The sequence below is a fragment of the Trichomycterus rosablanca genome, chromosome 9 (genome assembly GCF_030014385.1).
Source record: "Trichomycterus rosablanca isolate fTriRos1 chromosome 9, fTriRos1.hap1, whole genome shotgun sequence".
Classification (NCBI taxonomy): domain Eukaryota; kingdom Metazoa; phylum Chordata; class Actinopteri; order Siluriformes; family Trichomycteridae; genus Trichomycterus; species Trichomycterus rosablanca.
Genome location: NC_085996.1, coordinates 36504668 through 36526826, shown reverse-complemented (window position 1 = coordinate 36526826; position 22159 = coordinate 36504668). Strand labels below are relative to the sequence as shown.

General features: G+C 39.0%; 1 protein-coding gene across 1 annotated transcript in view; it reads left to right on the top strand.

The window, feature by feature from the left end:
* Positions 1-21358, top strand: part of itpk1a (inositol-tetrakisphosphate 1-kinase a) — a 37754-nt gene extending 16396 nt beyond the window's left edge. The window contains exons 4-11 of the mRNA XM_063001439.1: positions 7659-7784; positions 8565-8682; positions 11631-11729; positions 11933-11973; positions 13715-13880; positions 15183-15250; positions 15431-15593; positions 19157-21358. Coding sequence (XP_062857509.1) covers positions 7659-7784; positions 8565-8682; positions 11631-11729; positions 11933-11973; positions 13715-13880; positions 15183-15250; positions 15431-15593; positions 19157-19452 — 1077 coding nt within the window. The 3' untranslated portion in view covers positions 19453-21358. The remainder of the gene's footprint in view (positions 1-7658; positions 7785-8564; positions 8683-11630; positions 11730-11932; positions 11974-13714; positions 13881-15182; positions 15251-15430; positions 15594-19156) is intronic.
* Positions 21359-22159: the final 801 nt, after the last annotated feature.

Below are 22159 nucleotides of genomic sequence, written 5' to 3'. Positions count from 1 at the left end.
CAGTACGTGTGCTGTATCATACACCGTAATAAATTCCTTTCTTTTTTTTATAAAATGTATCCACCAGAAACAACAATAACTATAAGAGTAATTATACAACAACAAATAGTATTACATTTATTTTCTCACCACTACGCTCTCTCTGCACCTTATTTGGGGACATTTTAATATAGAATTTTACAAAATATAAAGAAAACACCAAAATAAACACCGTCCGCTGTTCGAATGTTCGCTCACTGTATATATACAGTATATCACAAAAGTGAGTACACCCCTCACATTTCTGCAAATATTTCATTATATCTTTTCATGGGACAACACTATAGACATGAAACTTGGATATAACTTAGAGTAGTCAGTGTACAGCTTGTATAGCAGTGTAGATTTACTGTCTTCTGAAATTAACTCAACACACAGCCATTAATGTCTAAATGGCTGGCAACATAAGTGAGTACACCCCACAGTGAACATGTCCAAATTGTGCCCAAATGTGTCGTTGTCCCTCCCTGGTGTCATGTGTCAAGGTCCCAGGTGTAAATGGGGAGCAGGGCTGTTAAATTTGGTGTTTTGGGTACAATTCTCTCATACTGGCCACTGGATATTCAACATGGCACCTCATGGCAAAGAACTCTCTGAGGATGTGAGAAATAGAATTGTTGCTCTCCACAAAGATGGCCTGGGCTATAAGAAGATTGCTAACACCCTGAAACTGAGCTACAGCATGGTGGCCAAGGTCATACAGCGGTTTTCCAGGACAGGTTCAACTCGGAACAGGCTTCGCCAGGGTCGACCAAAGAAGTTGAGTCCACGTGTTCGGCGTCATATCCAGAGGTTGGCTTTAAAAAATAGATACATGAGTGCTGCCAGCATTGCTGCAGAGGTTGAAGACGTGGGAGGTCAGCCTGTCAATGCTCAGACCATACGCCGCACACTGCATCAACTCGGTCTGCATGGTCGTCATCCCAGAAGGAAGCTGACGCACGAGAAAGCCCGCAAACAGTTTGCTGAAGACAAGCAGTCCAAGAACAGGGATTACTGGAATGCCCTGTGGTCTGACGAGACCAAGATAAACTTGTTTGGCTCAGATGGTGTCCAGCATGTGTGGCGGCGCCCTGGTGAGAAGTACCAAGACAACTGTATCTTGCCTACAGTCAAGCATGGTGGTGGTAGCATCATGGTCTCATGAGTGTTGCTGGCACTGGGGAGCTGCAGTTCATTGAGGGAAACATGAATTCCAACATGTACTGTGACATTCTGAAACAGAGCATGATCCCCTCCCTTCGAAAACTGGGCCTCATGGCAGTTTTCCAACAGGATAACGACCCCAAACACAACCTCCAAGATGACAACTGCCTTGCTGAGGAAGCTGAAGGTAAAGGTGATGGACTAAACCCAATTGAGCACCTGTGGCGCATCCTCAAGTGGAAGGTGGAGGAGTTCAAGGTGTCTAACATCCACCAGCTCCGTGATGTCATCATGGAGGAGTGGAAGAGGATTCCAGTAGCAACCTGTGCAGCTCTGGTGAACTCCATGCCCAGGAGGGTTAAGGCAGTGCTAGATAATAATGGTGGTCACACAAAATATTGACACTTTGGGCACAATTTGGACATTTCACTGTGGGGTGTACTCACTTATGTTGCCAGCTATTTAGACATTAATGGCTGTGTGTTGAGTTATTTTCAGAAGACAGTAAATCTACACTGCTATACAAGCTGTACACTGACTACTCTAAGTTATATCCAAGTTTTATTTCTATAATGTTGTCCCATGAAAAGATATAATAAAATATTTGCAGAAATGTGAGGGGTGTACTCACTTTTGTGATACACTGTATATATAGAGAGAGAGACGGTCGGAGTTAACTTGTTCGTGACGTCACGTGTTTCACGAATTTCGGTTCGTAATCCGAAATTTGTTTGTACGTTAAGTTGAAAAAGATCGTTCGTAACCCAAAATGTTCGTATGGTAAACCGTTCTTAACTCAAGGGTCTACTGTATCTCCTCAGATTTCCAATACCTACAATATCCTGAACTTAAAATCACCAGCATTAAATCTTTGCATTTTATCAATAACAGTTAAGGAGACTGTAAATCACCTTGTTCACATTTTTGTTCTATTTTATTTATGAATTTTTTCCCATTTTTTCCCAATTTAACGTAGTCAATTTGTCTTCCGCTGCTGGGGGATCCCCGATTGCAGTCGAGGAGGGTATATTGCTGCGCACGCCTCTGACGACCCACGCACAGCCCTTAGCGGAACCCTTTTTTACCTATGCACTCTGCACAGGCGCCTCTCTATCTGTCAATCAGGGTCCTTACACAGCGTTTGAAGACCTCACCTACATAGTCCGGTCATGCCGCCCTAGCAGAAACGTGTCTGCTGCAGGCACTGCCAGTTATGCTCACTAGATGGTGCCCAGCCGACCGGTGGCAGAGCGAGATTCTATCTGAGGAGTTCAGAATCTCGGTGCTGGTGCGCTAGCGGAATATCTTGCTACGCCACCTGGGCTCCCTTAGTTGACATTTTCAATTTCATTTGAACTGATCGAGATTAGATTTATTTAGTATTATTGTATTGTCTCAGGTTTTAATATGATGTTAATGTGATTCTGCCATTGTGTCTAACTTAGAAAAGCTGACAGAAATAGATTGTTTGGAGCTGGCTAATTTAGTACATTACTAGCTCTTCCAGGCTTGAGTTACAGTAAACAGAACTGAAGGAATGATGAATCTTTGCACTCTGGAGAGTTTTAAGCTTGCATTAGTTCTGCCACAGTGACTTCCACTTTCTTTTCACTAAATCCAAGTCCTCTTTTATCAAACACTAAAACAAAATGATCTAACACACTACAAAAATACACCATATGGCCAAAAGTATGTGGACACCCCTTTGAATTATTAAGTTTCAGGATCTTCAGAAACTACCCAATAATAATTTCCTAACATTAAGGAAGAATTAAGATTCAGCTTTTTATTGGAAAGAATAGGATAACCTGGCAGACCAAGATTTCATGTGTATCTTAAGCCGGATCTAATTAATGTAAATAAAATATAGAAGTATTTATGATGGGGTTTGCTGTTTCACTGTTTCAGGGCCACTGGGATCAGTTCCAGAGTCATGTTTTGTTTGAGGAAGTGAATGTGAAGGTTGGTTCGACTGTCTGTCTGTTTCTTTAGCGTCATAGTAAAGAAACGAACAGACAGGGAGGAGTCTGGGTCAAGGTCCTGTAGCATTCAGCCTAGTTCTTTAATATCTGACAGACAGCTTGAGATAAGGGACTCAGCTAAAACCACACACACACACACACACACACACTTAAATAACCATGCATAATCACACAATCACATGCAGTCACATTGGTCTGGTTGTTACTAATTGAAACACTCACTAATAAAACAGTGTAGGGTGTGTGAATCATAGAAACTAATGGCCTAAATGATTTTTTCATGGTTAGCTGACTCACACCCAGTTGTAGGTTGGGTGTTGTCATGATAAATCCCACATAAATAATCAATGGGATAAAAGACTCTGATATGCTCTGTTTTCTTTGACATGCTGATAAAGTCTTTCAGTGGTGCTGTTCCTAAGTGCACTGAGCAATGTTGTATTGAAGTCATAGCACTTTATATTGAGCTTATTGGAACAGGAGCAGTTAAATAATACTTTTCAAGTTATAAAAAATACTAATTCTCAAGTTTTTGTAACATTGTCAAAGTGGGAACTAGAGTGACCAAGATTTGGTTTATTAATCACTCTTACATAGTAATGCAACACTGTCAGAGTAAATAAACATGGCTTTTTCCTAATGCCTAGTCCACACTACACGATTTTTGCCCTGAATTTTGCTCGGCGACTGGTCAGCACTAGATTTGCCGGCTCAGAAGCAACTCAGTGTTTGCTTGGCGATCGAAACTCGGCTCTCAATCGCTATGTGTGAACTACTCAACAACTCGATCCGAGATAACTCGAAGAGAGACATCTAGCTTGTCAAATATCTGGATCCGAGTGTAAACAGGTGGGACAGGGGCATAATATAGTTTATATCAGAATACATCAGCACACACACAAGTTTTAAGCAGTATTTCTGACCTACAAAACATAACACCCAAGTTGCATTGCAAAAAAATATTTATTAACCTCCAACTCACTACAGAACAATCCCTGCTGTTCCTATTTTCCTACTTGTTGATCACTTGCTACTTGTTGACATGCATGTTTGGACGTGGTATCATTAAACCTTTCGTCACTTCTCACGTTTGTTTTCGTGACAGAACGTAGTTTGGGAGACCAGAGAAGCTCGCCTGTGATTCCAGTTGGTGATAGATGGTGTAGTGTGTGTGACCCCTATCACCGATCAGTCATGTAGTGTGAAAGCCACACCGACTTGAAAGACTCCCGATCACAAAAGATCCAGTCGTGTAGTGTGAACTGTACAGCGACCTGATGACGTGTAGTGTGTACTTGGCGTAAGAGCGAAGAAGTTTTTGTTTTTGAACTTTGGATGTACAATAATAGTGATTTTGAATAAAAGTTAAAATAAAAACACAGTAAACCTAGACAAAAGTAAACAGCCCTTGATTAAACACACTCTGTAACATTTATATATGAAAATTGCATAGACGAGATTAGGGTGGCTCTCTCTGGGGAGATTTGCATGTCCATATGGGTTTCTTTTAGGTACACTAGTTTGTTCCCACTTCACAAAAACTCTAAAATGACTCTAGTCGTGATTGAGTGAATAGGCGAGTGTGTAAATGGTCTGAGATAGACTGGTGCTATGTTCAGGGTGTATTTCTGCCTTGCAGTGTTTTAGGATAAGGTTGTTTGTGAAAATATATATGTTATATAAAAAAATGAACTGATGTAACTGTGTGGTTTGTGGGTGATATTACTGATTAATGTTTTCCCCAAAAGGATTATGAGTCCACTTTGTCACTCACAGTGAACGACTCCACACCTTTGCTTTAAATAAACAGTTGACGTACCTCCCCTGAATATTTTCTTTCCTCTAAATCTATAAACAATCCCTGTCAGTGTTGCTCTGAATTTCTTTCATCTATAATGATTGAAACCTGTCACACACCATTAATAATACATAAGCTGAAGAAGTGATCTGATCCTCGGAAGAATGCAGATAATTGCTTGATATGAACCTTTGTGTTTGCACTGTGGATGTAAAACAAAAAACTGCCCCTGATGCCCCAACAAGGGCTTTAACCAGCTGGTTCTGACTTTCAGGACAAACTGGCTGATTAAGAGGAAAAGCAGAACACAGGGTTTTCTCAGTGCTAATGTCAATGTGAGAGTGGGAGAAGAAAATGTCTTAAACATATTTTAACTTCCTTAATCTTGGTGATCAGTTCATCAGAACTAAACAAATCCTATCTCGTGCTTCCTGTAAGGTCTCATCACAGCTGATTCATTCTGTATGCTTTGTATGGTAAGAATGTATTGTGTCGTATAAACAGATTCGTTTTTTATTGTTACCTGTATCAGTGTTGGTCATTTCTGACACCACCTCTCCTTTTATAGCACTGTTTTCTGGAACCAGAGGGTTGATAGTGTGAGCTGTTATTTCTGCTAGATGTTGCTCCATAACCAGTTCAAACTGCTGGTTTAGTAATGGTTTAGGCACAGTAGCTATTGAGAAGAAAGCAGAAGTTAGAAACACTGAACAAAAGCAAAGCTAGTGCATCATAAAAATGTAGGCTTTTAGGTTTTGGTCACACTATGTTTTTCTATGTGAAATTCCACGAGGTAAATTACATTCATTTTAATAAGAATGTCATAATAATGAGGATTTTCCCAATGACACCTTTGAGTGGGCAGTTGTAGCCTAGCGGTTAAAGTACTTGACTAGTAATCAAATGGTCACTGGTTCAAATCCCACCACTGCCAGGGCACCACTGTTGGGCCCTTGAGCAAGGCCCTTAACACTCAGTTGTTTAGATTGTACACTGTCATAGCTCTGTAAGTCGCTTTGGATAAAAGCATCTGTCAAATGACAAAAATGTAAATGAGTGTGAATTAAATCCTCTAGAATTCAGGCAAAGATTTCCACATAGCTTAAATTAGTTGATGTTACACCTATAAAATTACACCTATATATAGGGGAACTACTCTGTTCCACTGATTACAGTTTATCCAAAACAAAGAATGCACTTACCATACATTTACAGATATTTTAATATGGATTAGAATCCAGAATGCAGTTTTATTTTTTATCATTGCTGAAGGTCGAAGTAGCTTTGCTTGCTGACCATGCCCACCTGGTGTGCCCGGATTTTAAAGCTGAAAACCCTGCGCAGACCAGCTAGTGTAGCTGGTGACCAGCATTTTGTTTTGAACACATTTCTTTAGTTTTGTTGCTGGTGACCTTTCCATTGTCCACTACATGTGTGCAGATCAAGCTGGTCTCACAGTGGAATTTGCCTGTGTAGGTTGTATGTTGCAGTATAAGTTGGTCATTGTATGTAATAATCAAATGATTCTGGTAGGGTTTATTTCTAAAACATTCATTATTAGTGCATTAGTTAGTCAAGATTTTAAGTACTTTTTTATCCACTCCCCCACAGTCTGAGAATTAGTATTCACATTTCGCTTTTATAAACAGAAAAATGCTTTGGAGAATGGGAACTTTGACACTCATTACAAAATTCTTTACAAAGCACTGATAATTCATATAACCAAAATGTTTAAAGCCACTACAAACAAGTATTTGATGCTTGTATTGAGCCAGTCTGGTTACTGTAAAGGATGTGAGTATCAGATTAGTGTTGGTGTTGGCCAACACTTTAAGGTTTAATATTTAAATCAGATCAAAAAATGGAAAACAACATTGGGACATATCTAAATGTTATATATATTTAAAAGAAATACATTCATAACTCAGATATACATATAACAATAATTGCAATTGTCTGCTTTTCATCGTGTCGCATGTCATACTGGCCTCCAGAATATTCACACTCACTTCTTATACTTTGGCTTTTTATGAATCATAAACCAAAAACCTTCTCTACACAACATAAAATGTGAAGTTCCTCAGTACAATATTTCATTTTTACTTAGACCTGCTCTTGAATTAATGACCCTGAATAGGATAACCTTGTATAATGATGTACATTAGGATCCCTTTTGGCCTCTTCTGCTCTGTTCATAAATTTTATCTTCTGCTAAAACCTCGAGCTCCCTGTTCTATGGAAGTGCTTGAATGTTTTAAAGAGTGAATCCCCAAGGAACTAATTCTTACTCCAGAACTTATTAATATGACATAGTTTTAACCACAACCATGACTTGTTTCCTTTGGGGAATCCCTTTCTAAAGTTGTGGACATCACTCTTATGAAACTGTAGGTCACAGTACAGTAACTTTAAAGAACTTTCAGAGAATAGCTTTACCAGACAATAAATAGTCCTCCAAACTGAAACAGGAACTTTGTGTCACAAATGTTGCTCAGAAGAGCCCTTTTATGGATTTTACAGCTAATGTTTATTTTTATTTTAAATGGACAAGGGTATAAAAGGGTAACTTTGTAATGCAGATAATGCTCCATAATGATATACAGGCCAAATCATTTAGATCTGTTATGAATGTTCTCAAACCTAAAGGCATTGGTGCAGAAATATGACCTTTTAATATAATTATCTCTGAACAGCTGGACCTAAATGAGCCTTTGGAAAATCAGGGTCCCCTGGATGCCATCATCCACAAACTGACCGACCACATCCTTGAAGCAGACCAGAACATCACAGAGGCACAACGGCTGGTGCAGAGTGTGCAGGTAAAATGTGCCTAAATTGTTAAGGTGGTATAAAATGATCTGTCTGCTGGTTAAGGCCCCATTAAGATTTCTCAGGATGACTTATGTCCACCATTAGCCCACCATTGCTGAGATCCGGGTTCAAATCTATGCAGTGCTATTGGACAGTGTGACTTTGTCTAAAGAGGGGGTGGCCGCAGCCCTCAGATGGATTGGCGCCCTGTCCAGTAAATCTCTGCCTTGTGCTTAGTGTTTCCCTGTGGAACCGGACCTGCCATGACCCTGACCATAATGAGAATAAATAAAAATGACACGTAAATGTTTGGAGTTCTTTTCCAAAACATTTCTGTTTATATGATCTGGGCGGTGTTTACCATGCATATGTCTACTGGCAGCTGTAACTTTTTTTGCCAGTGCCAGGGGTGGGTGACATTGGCCTGCAAAGTCACAACAATATCCAAGCAGACCGCATTAGTGTAATATTAAGGCTGAGCAAAAAATAGTGATTAGTAACTTAATTTCACAGAAAAGATTGAAAAAAAACTGTAATATTATTTGTAAATGATGGAATTACTATTCCTCCATAAATAAATCTGAGTTTTTTTTATCTGAGTTTAAGCAAGGAACTTTTATTTTAAATGTGTTTTAATGAATTGTTTATTAGATGCATACCTTGAAGACTTTCGCACAGTGGTTTGGCAGCTATAGCTGTGTAAACTATAGTATTTGTTTTAATTTAAAATCACTTCTTTATCATTAAGTCCATGGCTAATGTGCATTCATGTTTTTGTTGCATTCCAGGAGTATATTGATGCCCATCCAGAGACTGTGATTCTTGACCCTCTTCCTGCTATCCGCACCTTAGTTGACCGTTTCAAGTCATACAAACTTATCCACAAGATCGAAGAGTGCATGAATGGTGGGTACTCAAATGCTTACACTAAATAGTGTTATATGTTGCTTTTTTTTTTTGTTGCCAATGTGGCATGTAACAGTCAAGCTGGTAGGGTGCATGTAACAACATTAGCATGAGGCTAAATAAGGTATTTCCCATTTTGAAAATGTTTTGCGTATAATACTACTACATATAAATTATTATTACTTTAGCAACACTTTATAACACAACTGTGCTATAATAATAGTAGTATGTGCTTTTCAGTAACACTAACGCTAGGGTATAAAGGCATAAAATGGTCCAGCAGGGTTGAGCATTTGATTTCTGTACAGGGTTGGGATAAGGCTTACACCAGAAGATTTACGAGTTATTCGGACCACCCCACCTGGGGATCGAACCCAGGATCTTCTTGCTGTGAGATGACAGTGCTAGCCACCGTGCTGCCCCATTTGTGCTTTGCATTAGTAGAAAACAGAGAAGTCAAAGGGCCCAGGAATATCCCACTTCATCAGAACTGTGGAATAGTAAAAGAAGATAGTAAAAGAAGAGGTTGAATTAAGTAGGAAGATTGATTTAGTTTAGTTGTAGTTAGAATACTCAACACCTCAACCTGGTTACAGCACATTTGCATCACAGCTCGTACCTACAGACACTTAAGTTTATATTTTAAAGTCACCCATTTGTCTAGTATATTTCACTAGATTGAAAGTAAGAGTGTCATGATAGAGCAGCTGGTAAAACTTAACCTGCATTCTCATCTCCAAGTCACTGTTGTTAAGGTGTTTGGCATGTTCTCCCTGTGTGGGATATTGCGTTTTATTTCATCTCCCAAAACCACTCGAAATGTGGACTGGCTGCTTTAAATTGGTGTTTCATGGTGGAATCAGAATAACATATATATACTATATACTAACTGTATATACTATATAGACCGCTTCTAATTACTGAATACATGTGTTTTACCCACAACAATCGCTAACAGATGTAATAAAGAAAGAGTGTTTAAAGAAACCCTGAACATGAGCAGAAGATACTACAATAACTACAATAAACATTGTTTGTTCTACTTATGTTACCATGATTAATGTCTAAGATTCTGCCTAAACTGTGTAAAGACTAACACTGATGTAACTTACTATGATGTGCATTACTATGAAGTGTCGTAATTCTAATCAGCAAGATGGCAAAGGTGCCCATTTCTGCCACTAAGCTTGTGAGTAGAGAATGTTTGTAGAGGGTTAGTTTGAGGTTAACAGTCTTGGCTGCAGTCCTCGTTGCTATTAGGTTGTAGACCTGTGTTTAGAATTCCAGAGGAGTGATTCTTTTCTTGGGTGCTCTCACCAAGCAACCACTTCCATGGCTATTAACTTCGGAAACAACACTGAAAGGTTTCCTGGAACGTAACTGTTCTATTCACTTGTTCCATTAGGGCTGCACATTTAAACATAATTAAAAGGTGATGCACAGAAAGGTTTGTAAGTGGCAGCTCTGTGGATGGAAATGTGTTCTTGATAAGAGGTCAGATGGGAAGGCCGGACTGGTTTTAGCTACTTAAATAACTAGTCTTTACAAACATTGTGAACTAAAAAGCATCCCAGTATGCATAAGAGGTCAAACCTTCAGAAAAATGGAATCTGAAGCTACAGTTGCCACAGACTCACTAAAACTGGGCAGCTGAACATTGGCTGGTCTGATGAGTTTTGGTTTCTGCTGTGACATTCAAATTCCAGGGTCAGAAAATACTGTAAACGGCATGATTCCATAAACCCAGCTTTCCTTGTCTAAAATTGTTGGTGGTGGTATCATTGTTTGGGGACTGTTTTCTTTACACACATTGAACTCCAAGCATTTGTGAGGAGAACATGCAAAACCCCTTACAGACAATGAGCAGAAAAACAGTTCGATACCAGGACTTTTATTGCACCCAGCTCCAATGTGCTGTCTAGAACAAACATATTTGTTGGCTTTTATTTCAGAAAGTTAGAAAAAAAAACCTTAAGCTCAGGGAAAATAATAACCCTTAGTGTCTTATGTTTTTTCTGAGATTTAAAAGATTAATATAAGTTGCAGTAGATCACACTGAAGATTAAAAACACCTGAAGTTTACCTAAGGTTTTCACATGGTCATAATGATCATTAGGAATGTACATACCATATTTGATAATAATACATAAACTAAAGCCCTTTTGTTGAAAGAACTACTGAAAGATAAAATAAAAGAAACTTAGTAAGACTGAAGGCTTTCCTGTGACCTTGTGTGTCTCTAGACATGTTTGTGTTATAGAGTTGGCACATGGACATTGTGTCTTAATACATTACAGTGTTTCTCTTCATCACATTAAAAAAAAACACCTTATAATAATATATATTAACCTTATTAATGTCACTAAGAGATAAGAAAAAGATGTATGGTTTGCTCTATTTAGTAAATACATTATATGTTTAAAAATATGTGGACACCTAACCATGACCTTGTTGAACATCCCATTCCAAAACCTTGGGCATTAAAAATGGCTTGCCATCCACTTCTCTTTTTGGATATAACAGCCATCAGCTCTTCACATCAAATGATTTTGGAGTGTGTCTTTGAAAGTGTATGCCTGTTCAGTTAAAAGAGCATTTGTGAGGCCAAGCACTGATCACTGATGAGAAGGCCTGGCTTGTTGTGTATCCCAAATGGGCTTAGCAGACAGACAGACAGACAGAAAGACAGACAGGCTGATAGATATATAGATAGATAGATAGATAGATAGATAGATAGATAGATAGATAGACAGACAGACAGACAGACAGACAGACAGACAGACAGACAGACAGACAGACAGACAGACAGTGTACGTGGGTGTATACATGAGTTTTTACATAAATATGTTTACATGTAACATCAGTGCTTAAAATGTAATAGCATAATTAAATTATTAATAATTAATCACTGTGCTAAACTGGACTCTCCGTGTCTTTTTGCTGGATAGATGAGCGAATCTGCTCTCCTCCATTCATGGTGCTCCATAGTGAGTGTGGTCCAGAAACATTAGAGCAGCTTCATCAAGGTGGAATCACATTTCCCTGCAGTAAGTAATTCTCATCCTATAAGCATCATTGTCGTTTTCATGGGGATTTTTACAGGTAGTTTTTGATTAAATATTTTTTTCTGGTTTCTGGTTACACTCTGAAGTATGAAGCAACACATTCTGACACAAACGTCAGTGCTTGCTAGTGAAGTGATGACAATGTAAGAATGTTACATTTATATAGCTTAATTTTTTTATTGCAGTTTGCAAAACACAAGTAGCACATGGCACCAACTCACATGAGGTAAGAAGACATTTAAAAACTTGTTAATAATGGGTGGGTTAATTACTTTGGTTGTTAATGATTAAACCTGAACTTTGTGTACATTTTCATGTAAGCATATGTCTTATCTAAATGATCTTTTATCACTGAGAGCCTGTGTGGATTCCTTCTTTATTACACAGTGACACACATCAGCTGATTGTGGTGTAAACTGTGATTGCAAAACCAACAACTCTGTTTTTATCCTAGTGACACAAAGAGAAATGTACAGATAAAAAATGTAAAGAGATGATAATAATTTTCATGTCATGTTATTATGGCTTTGATTTATGGCTGGGGAAGGGGAAATCTGAAAGTGGAAAGGGCCCTCCCTAAACTGTTGCCAATTATTAGCGTAGCATTAATATTTCTTACCAGTAGAAGTAAAACACACTAGCGCACCAGAGCTGACATTTCGAACTCGTCGGCTCGAAACTCAGCTCTGCCATCTGGCTGGGCTGGGGGCCTACATGAACAATGATTGGCTTGTTGGCCATACAGGGTGGGAGCCGGATAGGGACCTCATAACTGATGCCATTATGACCTCTACTGGCTGATCGATGGCGCTGCACAGAGTCGAGGAATAATGTGTTCATCAGGGTGTGGCTCTCCGTGCTAATCCGCATATGAACTCACCTCGTGCAGGTGAAAAGATGCAGTCGGCTGCTGCACACGTGTCGGAGGGGGCGTGTGTCAATCTCGCTCTCCTCAATCAGGGCGGGGATCAGCTTCAGTAGAGAGGAAGAGTAATGCAATTGGGTAATTGAATACGCTAAAAGTCAGGAGAAAAAGGAAGAAAATGCATAAACAACAATATATATGTAAAAAAAAGAACTAGTAGAACCATCAATATCAGCCCTGATCATTATTTCTCCTTTAACTAACTTGGTACGTAGCAGTCTCTAGGTTCTAAAGGTCATATTGTCATATTCAGAAGCTTAATTAAAAGAATTCCACTGCTCCAGAGTCCAATAGCGATGTGCTTTTACATTATTTCAGATAGCACATGGCATTACGCATAGTTATCCTAGGCCTGTACGCAGTGTCCCAATCTACTAAGCTTCTGCTGACTAGGCAGTTTTAAACTTGATAGTGGGGGTTGCAACCAAGGACAGATCATTTTGTGCTACATATCTGAGTCAGGACTGGATTTTATAGCTCTTGGATGTTTCTACTTTGCAACAACAGTTCATACACATGACTAAGGAACCTCTAGCAGTGCTAAAATTTGAGAAGATGAAATTCTATGCAGTTAAGCTTCACTATAATAAAGTAAAATCTATGTGAAATCATGCACTGTACTGTAATCGATCAATGTAAGCATTCGCCTCTGAAAATATCTCAGCCAAATGTTGACTATGTGGGATGTCCATGATTAATATGTTACTCATAAGTGATGGAATGATTTTGCAGGAGAGTTGATGATCGTGCATGGTTTTATAACTGTGTACACAGATTTTACAGCACTCATAAAGCAGAACTTAACTCTGATTGGTCAATGTCAAGGATCTTTAGGTTAAGCAGATATAGATTAGTTATCTCAGTGATATGAGACATGACCATAATACAGACGACCTTATGTTACTAAAGCAGAAAAAATAGAAGCTGTGTGTATGTAAACCTCTCCCACATGTTGATTACTCAATCAGTGCTGTACAGGTTAATGTTTAAAGCTTGATCACGCCAAACCCAGGTCATGTTACAGTGGGCCTTTGTTCTGTAGATGGCCATCATCTTCAGTGAGGAGGATCTGAAGGACATTAGGCCTCCCTGTGTAATCCAGAGCTTTATCAATCACAATGCTGTGCTTTACAAAGTCTTTGTTGTTGGAGAGGCCTACAGCGTGGTCGAGAGGCCCTCCATCAGGAACTTTCCCTCTGGACCAACAGGTCAGTCACTCCAAAGGTTTCATACATATTTAGTGTTATTCTTGGTTACTATAAAAATGTTTGAAGATCTTGTCAATGGTGATTTAGGGGAGCGGCCAGACAGATTCAATGCCCCTGTGATAACAAGCTTGCTCCCTGAAAAAAAGGGGGGCTGCCTCTATAAGCAGACCCCACACAGCAGTCGACACTGGACACATGTGGTGTCAGTAGATGGAGTGGCTGTTCTACTCTCTTTCCTTTCTTTTATAGCCAATGCCAGTTTTTGCTGGGAACTTGGGTTGTAACACTCTGGTGGATCAAGCAGCTGGCACATATGTGACAACCCAGTCCTCATTCTGCCTTTAATTCCTCCCTGTCCTCTCTCTCTGGTTTAGGCTCTAGATTATGTCTTAGTTTTCTTTTGTTAGTTTGGCATTACTATATTACATTTTGCATTTGGTTTTTCATTATTCCTGTTTTCTTTTGTGACTCTTTAGCTACATGTTGTTCTATTTTGGTTAAGCATCTTGCAATTGGGTTTATTTCCTACATCTGGCATCTTGCTACCTGGCGCCTCCGTCGCACAACATGCTGCACCCCATTACACAATGTTCAGTCATAACACAATAAATAATAACAATAAAAAATAACAATAAATAATCTCCAAATAATAACCACAGTAGGTTATTTTCGTTAATTGATGTTTTTTATATTATAACTATTAAAACAACCATTTCTGCTACAAATATAGTAAATATTTTCAATACAATACAATGTCTTTATTTGTCATATATACATATACAGACGTACAGTACAACTAAATTCTTTCTTCGTATATCCCAGCTTGTTTGGAAGCTTGGGTTCAGACGCAGGGTCAGGGTCATTGTACAGCGCCCCTGGAGCAGAGAGGGTTAAGGGCCTTGCTCAAGGGCTCAACAGTGGCTGCATGGCAGAGCTGGGATTCGAACTCTCAACCTTTCAGTTGATAGCCCAAAGCTGTACCCACTAGGCTACCACTGTCCCCAGTTCAGTTGTACTTTCAGTGCTACTTAGTTACTGGTTTAATGAAAAATTTTCAACTATTTACAAGCTTAGTAAAGCCCCCGTGGCAAAACAATCTCCTCAATTAAAAAAAACTAGAAAAACCATCACTCATTACTGAGCAATGTAGTTATATTAATAGCTGGTGACACTGAAGCTCAAGTCTGATAACAATGGCCTGTATTCAATGTACTTTTGTCTTTAAAACCAGTGAATCAGTGGTTAATTTTCAAACTGGGTTAGTTTTCTAGAACATAATCATTTTGTGATTCCTTCCGTCAGACAGAAGAGCCATATCCTTCAACAGCCATAATGTGTCCAAGCCAGAGTCCTCATCAGATCTGACCTCTGTAAGCCAGCGTACCATTTCTTTTTATTTTGCATTTTAAAAAGTAACTCTATTTCTTATCTGTTTTATTGTGATTTTTTAATGTTGATCATAATATAACTTATATCAGTAAGCTATAGCTACCATATTATAGTACTTCAAATATTCACTTAACCTTACTTGGTTTATTCTTGTTCATCAGAGGGAGAACCTAGAGGGTCAGTGCTGGACACCCAATGACGATGTGATTAAGAAGATTTCCAGCTGTTTGAGACGAACTCTCGGTGTGTCTCTGTTTGGGATCGACATCATTATTAACAACCACACAGGCCAGCACGCTGTCATCGACATTAATGCATTTCCAGGTGTGATTATCTTTTTCATGTAAAAAGAAATCCCAGCTTATTTGGAAGCTGAGGTCAGGCATTGCATTGTGCCCCTGGAGAAGACAGGGTTTAGGGCCTTGCTCAGCCAACAGTGGCTGCATGGCAGAGCTGAGATTCAAATTCTCTAACTTTTAATTGATAGCCCAAAGCTCTAACCACTAGGCTACCACTGGCCCTGTGGCATTGCTCTAGTAGTAAAAGAGAGAAAGCTGGGGTGAAAACTTCTAAAACTTATTAGTTTGGTTAAAAGTTATTCAGACTGAAATAGCTGACAGTCTATCGTGCTCTATTGTAAGATTGCTAATCTCCCAGTGGACCACACAGTGTCAGTATGGAGTCACTGGAGGACCTGAGTATAACGTCAAACTACTTAAAGTGTCTCTGAATGGGTCCTTTTAAACGATTTAAATGATATTTTTATAATTACAACTGGTTTAGTATGTTTCTTTTTTCTTGTACATGTTAAAGGCAGGAAATGTTTATTCTTTCCTGCCAGCCAGTAACAGCAGGGGGGCTCAAGGGCTTAAAAACACCTTTTTTTCTTCTTTTTTTCGACTCTGTTTCATTAAAATAATGTCAAATAATTGCATAATGTCATAATTAATTGCATAATGGTATTGTAGTACTGATTTACTCATTAGTGTGCTGTATGCAATCAGACAGACTTTTATCTTTAGCAGTTAGCATGCTGGCTAGCTGAGGATAATTGCAATTTTAGCATCAAATAATTTAGTTACATTATTATCTTTTAGCTATTTATTTATAAATAACAACAATAAATACTAAATAATAAATATTTTAGAATTTACTATTATTACTGCTTTTGTATGTAAAAAAAATAGTACGCTGAAAAATAGTAAAGTGGCAAATATAAGTTTTAGCATAGCTGGCCAAGAAGCTATTAAGCAGAATTTTCAGTATGATACATAATTTACATGATTAAATTCTCATCTTACAATTTAACTCTACCAAGACATTTCATAATACACCGTAATAAAATTCATTAATTCAAGATAATTCCCACAAATATTTAAGATGCTGGCAGACACAAGGTCTATTTTTGTGTTTGTTTGTCTTGCCGTTTGAAGTTAGTGATACTTGGTACTTACCACAGCTGCCTGTATGAACCCCTTGATGTTTCTGAGAGACTTTAATACAATCGTCTGGCTAGAATAATTTTGCCACATTATGAAAGTCACTGAGGGCAGCAAAGTGGCTCAGTGGATAGAACTGTAGGTCACAGCAAGGTTCTGGGTTCGCCGCTTAGGTGGCACAGCGGTAAAACACACGCTAGAGCACCAGAGCTGGGATCTCGAATACATCGTATCAAGTCTCAGCTCTGTCTGCCGGCTAGGCTGAGCAGCCACATGAACAACGTGCACATGGGATAGGGACTCTCTCATGACTGATGCAACTGCGATCTCTGCTGGCTGATTGATGGCGCCTGCACAGAGATGAGGAAAGAGTGCTGTCAGGGTGTGTCTCTCCGTACACAGTGCTGATCCGTATTGCACTTGTCAAGTGTAGGTGACAAGATGCATACGGCTGCTGCCCACTTGTCGGAGGGGGCGTAGGTTAGCTTCATTCTCCTCAATCAGAGCCGGGGTCAGCATTAGTGGAGAGGAAGCATGATGCAATCGGGCAATTGGACGTGCAAAATGGGAGAAAAGGGAGAAAATGCATAAACAATATATATATATTGCATTCCGGGTCCTTTCTGTGTGGAGTTTGCATGTTCTCCGCTGTTTTTTTTCCCCAGTCCAAAGATATGTAGTCCAGCTAATTGCCCTAAATGTGAATGTGTGTTTGCCCTGTGACGGACTGGCAACCTGTCCAGGGTGTTACTTACCTTTCACCCAGTGAATTGCACTCACAGTGACCCTTAATAGGATAAAGCGGTGATAAAACAGACAATGAATGAATGTCACTGAGGTCATAATGCTGCATGTTGCATCTGTTGCATTCAGCATGTGTACTATGAATAACTATCATCAGCCCAACATTTAATATAATTCTTGACCATGACATACAGTTGTTATGTTATAGAATTTGGGAAAGAGGGTTAGCCTAATGTTTTAGCTTACATGTGTCAAAGTCAAGGCCCCTGAGCCAAATGTGGCCCGCCTTGTCATTTTATGTGGCAAGAGCTTAAAAGACGTATGATTGTCTAAAAATACACTGTAAATTTGTACATAAACTGCATCTCCCACATTGCATGCCGATTTTGTGACCCACAAAGTGATCGCATCCCGCCACTAGATGGCAGCGTTTAACTGAGGCAGTTTTATAACAAGTGATGTTGAAAAATCCCAAAATGTACAAGAAGAGAAAATTGAAGCAGAAGGAGGAAATTTAATGAAAGATGTGAAAGTGAAAACAAGTTTGTGCTTCAAGAAGAGAAACTGGTACGTCTCTTGCGTTATGAGGCCGTGTCTGTGGTAAAGGAGTACGATATAAATGTAGATATACAGTACTTTATAAATATACAGGATAAATTTGGCATTTTGGCGCCAAACACAGAATTTAGCCTCCAAGAAAAACAACAAATTGTCCAAGACTTAAATGGTAGACTGCAATCACAGCAGGATACGTTACAATTGGCCCTTTGAGGGCCACCATAATGCAGATGTGACCCTCAGTGAAAATGAGTTTGACACCCATGTTTTAGCTCATTAGAGTACATGTTCCTAAACTGTATATATCAAACTGTTAGTATACTTCTTTGTTTTGTTTTTCTCAGAATTAAAGTAAGTTTTAAAGGCAGTATTTGTAGTTTTGATTCTGATTTGTATTTGGCCTCTATACCTACATTTGATTTAGCTTCAGCTTTAGTGAGAACGTTTTGTATTCAGGTCGTACAGCACATGTTCAGAGTTTCTGTAGCTCCACACGGTTCTGTTTGCCACTTCATGACAGTGAGTCACGCTACAGGTCTTTGTGCCATGTTTCCCTGGTGATGGTGTGTATGCACACGGTCTGAGCATGTACTTTCTCTCAGAGGAACCACCCAGCAGGTCCCATGGTAGCTCAGGAGTCTTGTAACATCATCATATTTGTTCTTAGAAAAGTACTTCCGGTCTGTGGTTTCATCAGTGTACATATAGATTGTTCATTCGTGGCACAAACGTTTGGACACCCCTAATTAAAGTCCATATTTTGTTGATTTTTTGATGAGTATAAAGTAGTTAAGACATTTTCTACAAGAAACAAACTTAATTATGGGATTTTTCTGCACATTTTAGTGCATGATTTGTGTTAATACCTATAGGTAGTTGTCAGCAAAATAAAATACTAGCCAGTTGATTTGTTGTACTGACAGAAGCTCCTGTCATCTGTGCCCTAATTTGCCATTATAATCCAAATTCAAAAGCATGATAGAATTTTAATTACAAAATTAAAAATACTGCTTGTAATGTTTCCCCAAGACTCAGTCAGGGTTTTTTTTTTAACCACAAAACAGGGTAACAATGTCACAATATTAATTAACGGTGCCTATTTTATATGGTCTTACCTGTATAACTAATCATTTCCGGTTCCTCTAGGTTACGAAGGAGTCCCAACGTTTTTCGATGACCTGCTGACTCACGTCACCAGCATCCTGCAAGGTCCAAGTGGGTCCTGCACCCCCCTGAGAGCTCATGGTATAAGTCAGAGCTCTCCGGCATCCTGTAGCATTCCCCACAGCATGCTGGGAAATGAAGGCAGTTGTTGGACGGTAGACAGTGACAGGATGAAGAAGGGTTCCCATCAGGCTTTGAACTGCTGTAATGCTGACCTCGGCTCCAGCTACCACCAGCACTGCAGGTCCACACTAGCGGCCGAGGCTTCGTCACAGTGACCCTGTGCATCACTTCACTGAATCAGCCACTTCCTAACCGATCGAATAGCTCTACTCTCAGCTCAGAGGGAGCAGAAGAAGTTTAATAGTAATATATGATCAGTAGTGTGTAGCTAATGACCAAAGATGTTTTCTTGATATTGAAGGAAATCGTTTTAAGATATTTATGATTTCTTTCCAGCATTTTGCACTGGACTTTTTTTAAATTAAGGTGCCTTATGAATGCATGTGAAATGATCCACAATGCTGGTGGGGGTAATTAAGGTAAATACATCACTCAGCTAGACAAACAATATGATCCTGCTGCTGGCAGGTGAGATATAATGCCCTTTTAGCATGCCATCTATGATACTGGTTGGAAAAAGGCCATTATAGGTAAATCAGTTACAGTTCTGACTCTATTTTTTTTAGCATCTGCACAGTTTATGTTTAAATCAGTCACACAACAGAATATAAGATGCTGTAAATACAGATACAATTAGTCAACCATTTGGAATAATGGGATTTTCTTAATGATTCACAATACAATCTGTGTGGTAAAGCCATAAATAAACCCTTATTGTTCATTTTCACTCTTTTGGCATTGTCAGTGGTTTGTTTTCTAATTTATTGTGAGGTACTACCAGCACTGTTTTTTGCCATCCTGGACCAAGAGGATATTGATGATATTGATATTGATCAGTTGTTTATCACTCAGGTTTTTGGAAATAAAGCTTTTATAGGGTTTATGTGTATCTACTATTCTCATTAAGTCTCTAAAAATTGGGGCATGGTTCACGGACAAAAAGATTTGGCTGGGGAGAAGTGAGACTCAGATTTTGTGTCCTTTTTAAGACAGGGATTATTATTAATTAAAGACATTAGCCTTCTTGGATCATGTATTATCAATGTTTTTTTTCATAAAGGAATAAAAAAGCCAATTCTTTTTTGTGCAATGTAACTAATAAATCCAGATCATTTTAAAGGTTAACAAACGTTTTTCAGGTAGCTGTATAGATACTTATGGTGGCTGTATTGTGAGATAAGAGTCAGTTTGCTGCTTTATATGAAAAAACACAACTCTAGTCCTCCACACACTAAGTTTTTATAAGATAAAGTGAGATAATCTGTGTTGCTTTAGCATTCTGGGTATTGAGAAGCACTTTTACTCTTTTAAATTGTAATTACTAAGATTCACTACATAACCAAAATTATATGGACACCCCTTCTAATTCTTCTAATTCTTGGCCCTTATTTCTAGTGGTGTATATTTTAGTGCTGCAAAATATATTAACATTTAGAAAATCCTGGGCTTTTAATTGTTTGGCAACCATCAAGAAGAGTCTCAGTATGATTGTGACATACGTACAAAGCAGACACTATCAAGAAATGCAGTGTTTTGGGCCGCTCACGTGGCGCAGCGGTAAAATACGCTAGCACACCAGAGCTGGGATTTCGAATACACCTGGCTGGGCGGCCACATCCAGGTAGGGAGCCGGATAGGGACCTCATAACTGATGCAATTACGACCTCTGCTGGCTGATTGATGCCGTCTGCACAGAGTAGAGGAATAATGCCGATCAGGGTGTGGCTCTCCATGCACAAGGCTGATTGGCATGAGAACTCGCTTTGTGCACTTAAACTTTAGTTACTGTATGAAATAAAGACCTATGGCATATTACTGCACATAAGCACATATAGATGTCATACGGGTGTCCACATATTTTTGGCTTCATATGTTTTCCATTGACAATTCCTACACACTTGTATAACTGAGTTTGTTAGCCTTCTAGGTGCATTTTGACTGCTGTGTTGTGGTGTCTGTAAATACTGTACACTGTGTGTTTGTGGATTTGTTCATTTTGGCACACACTTAATGAACTGTTGAAGTTTTCCTTGAAATTCCATAAAACAAGGGACCAAAGAATAAACACTAAAATTTAATCATGTTTTGCTGTGGTGTTTAGTTTTGTCTAATGGGCTCATTAATTCAATTATTTATTCATTACCCATTTATTTATTCACTTTCAGAAATCACTTAACTCTGATCAGAGTAATGGTCCAGAGCATCTATTTTATCCAAAGCAACTTACAAGTACTGAATACAGTTTCAGCAATTGAGGGTTAAGGGCCCAACAGTGGCAACTTGGCAGTGGTGGGGCTTGACCCAGCAACCTTCTGATTACTAGTCAAGTACCTTATCTGCTGAGCTACCACTGCCTGTCTTCTGTGGTTGTCTCCCAACCCCCAAAACATGACTGTAGATGGATTGGTTACTGTCTCTAGCTGTGAATAAGTATTTAGGTTAGTATGGAATAGTATGGGATGCTCTATCCACTGTACATTTTTACTTTGTGTCTCATTTTTATCAACATCTTTGAGTTACTTCTTCATTAATCATTTATCTATAAGTAATCATTTATTTATTTTAGTAGCCACTTTATTCTGATCAGGGTTACCATGGGAAACACTGGGCAATAAACCACTGCAGTGCATCACAATTGCAGATATGACAAGAACATGCCAAACTCTGCCATAACAGTAACTGGAAGCAAGGATCAAACCCAAGACCCTGTACGTCTGCAGCACTGACAATACCTTCTTTCAACCAGGTCACCACTGAGTGTTGATTCAATCTTTATTCTAAAGCTGCTAAAGCTTTAAACCAACTAAATGGCAGCATGGTGGCTCGGTGGGTGGCACTGTTGCATATATGCGAATCAGCCCT